We start from the raw sequence: 1,886 nt of genomic DNA, 5'->3' as shown, positions 1-1,886 counted from the left end.
AATTGTACTGGATACTGACGCTGGTGATGTAGACTTGAGCGGTACACTCTCGCAAATGGACAATGTTTGTAAAAAGCACATTATCTTCTACACAAGTTCCAAATTTAACGGAAAATTAGACAGAAATGTAGAAACGAATTCGATTTGTTTAATTTCATCACGATGGTCAAACATTCCAGACATCACATAATGGAGAGGAGCTTCCTAGTGAGAATGAATCATCACCAACACTAGCTGACATAGCTCAAAACAACAGCCTCGCAGCGTTCGCACCACTCCGATCCATACCTCCAGGTTTCCCTGGAGAGAGGATGGGCATGGGTCCTTTACAAGCCATCGGAAGGAGGAAATGGTGCATATTTTATTATGGTAGTCTACTTAACGAGGACGGATAACTCGGAATCGATTGGCTTATTTTCTTCAGTTGCCGGATTTGCTAACGCAGAATGCTCGAAACGATGCATTGCACTCAAAGCAATAATTTTAAAAGCTAGTTTTTTACCGAACTATCTAAGATTCATGAGATTTCCAGGAAATGCACCATATCTGCATAGGCGTAAGTTAATGGACAGGTGGCAGAATCCAAACCCACAGAAAAGTTTACAAGCTTAAGTTATTGCAAGCACTGATTGGCTTAGTAACCCTTTTAATATTTTGAATGCTCTCTGGCATGATGATCGACTTGCCTTCTCTAACAACTCCTAATGCCTTATTAAATCAAATCGCACCTTAGTTTTGTTTTTCCAAATGGTAAGTCAGAATCAACCTTTTACAACTGCAATTGACTGATAAGTGTTCATCAAATCCTGCTAATTGTTTGCAGTTAGTGATAATTTATGTTTTGGCGTGTAGATTATTTGCCGAAGCGGTTAGACAGCAAGCTGGATTCATCTGCTGGAATGATCCTAATGTAGTGAGTATGGCCATGGCAGAAGAGACACTTAAATATTTTTATTTCAATTTTACATAGACAACTTTTCGAATCTTAGTAATTAATGAGTAAACTGAAAAAAAATTNTAATAATCTTAAATATAACAAAATCTTAGTTTGCTAATTGAGTAAATAGACACTAATAACACTACTTTTTAATTGTGCCTTCAAGTTTTGGTATCATTGTAAGGACGGTATAAAAACAAGTGCCCAGTTAGATTAAAGGAATTTAGTTCACCTTGATTATGATGGGAGGCAATACATTACCCCTTTTAGTTGTCTACATCTACACCCTTCCTAATATGCAGACCATACTTCTCTAACGTTAGCAGACCTGCCTATAATCTACGGCCGCATAGGGTACACATTTAGGCAATGGAAACGTGATAAATGTGGATCTTTTAGCTTTCAGAGTTAAAATGGTTTATACAAAGGGAACGTATGTAGAAGTGCAGAAGTCGTCTGTGTTCACCTGCCTACCTCTAAAAAGACCAGAAAGATGACAGTTAATTATTTCATCTGCGTAGTCGTGCAGACATACTCCCGCATTTATTCGCGTTTTCACTATAAGATGTCTCGAAATCAACGGACAATTTCAACTTCATTGTTGAATCTGATACCGCAATTGGTTACGGATATCAATCTCATTCTATAGAAATAAAATACACGTGAAATAGATCGATGATAGTTAGACAGGTAAATAGACTGATAGTATCAGGTGAAAATCTTACAGTGGATCAGCAGAAATGCGAGTCCCGAATCTCACAACCGCTATGGGATACATTGCGGAAGTTTGGCAAAATAATCTAGCATTTAAAGTGTATATAACACCATAAAAGTATCATAAAATATGCAAAATAAAACACCAAGACATTAACTAAAGAAATATCCCTCACAAAAATTTGCACAGTCATAGGAAACGTACATAAACTCAGTAAACTCAAAACCACAATGA

The 1,886-nt window shown here is 37.0% G+C and overlaps 1 protein-coding gene across 1 annotated transcript in view; it reads left to right on the top strand. All coding sequences in view use genetic code 11, as the record gives it.

Annotated features, from left to right (window-relative positions):
- Positions 1 to 970, top strand: part of EGR_10547 (hypothetical protein) — a gene marked incomplete at both ends in the record, with an annotated part of 3,480 nt that extends 2,510 nt beyond the window's left edge. The window contains 2 exons of the mRNA XM_024499796.1: positions 425 to 556; positions 756 to 970. Coding sequence (XP_024345789.1) covers positions 425 to 556; positions 756 to 970 — 347 coding nt within the window. The remainder of the gene's footprint in view (positions 1 to 424; positions 557 to 755) is intronic.
- Between the last annotated feature and the right edge of the window lie 916 nt (positions 971 to 1,886).

Source organism: Echinococcus granulosus (assembly GCF_000524195.1).
Source record: "Echinococcus granulosus chromosome Unknown EG_S00232, whole genome shotgun sequence".
Lineage (NCBI taxonomy): Eukaryota > Metazoa > Platyhelminthes > Cestoda > Cyclophyllidea > Taeniidae > Echinococcus > Echinococcus granulosus.
The sequence above is the reverse complement of the archived record's forward strand: the minus strand, read 5'-3'. Positions and strand labels throughout refer to the sequence as shown.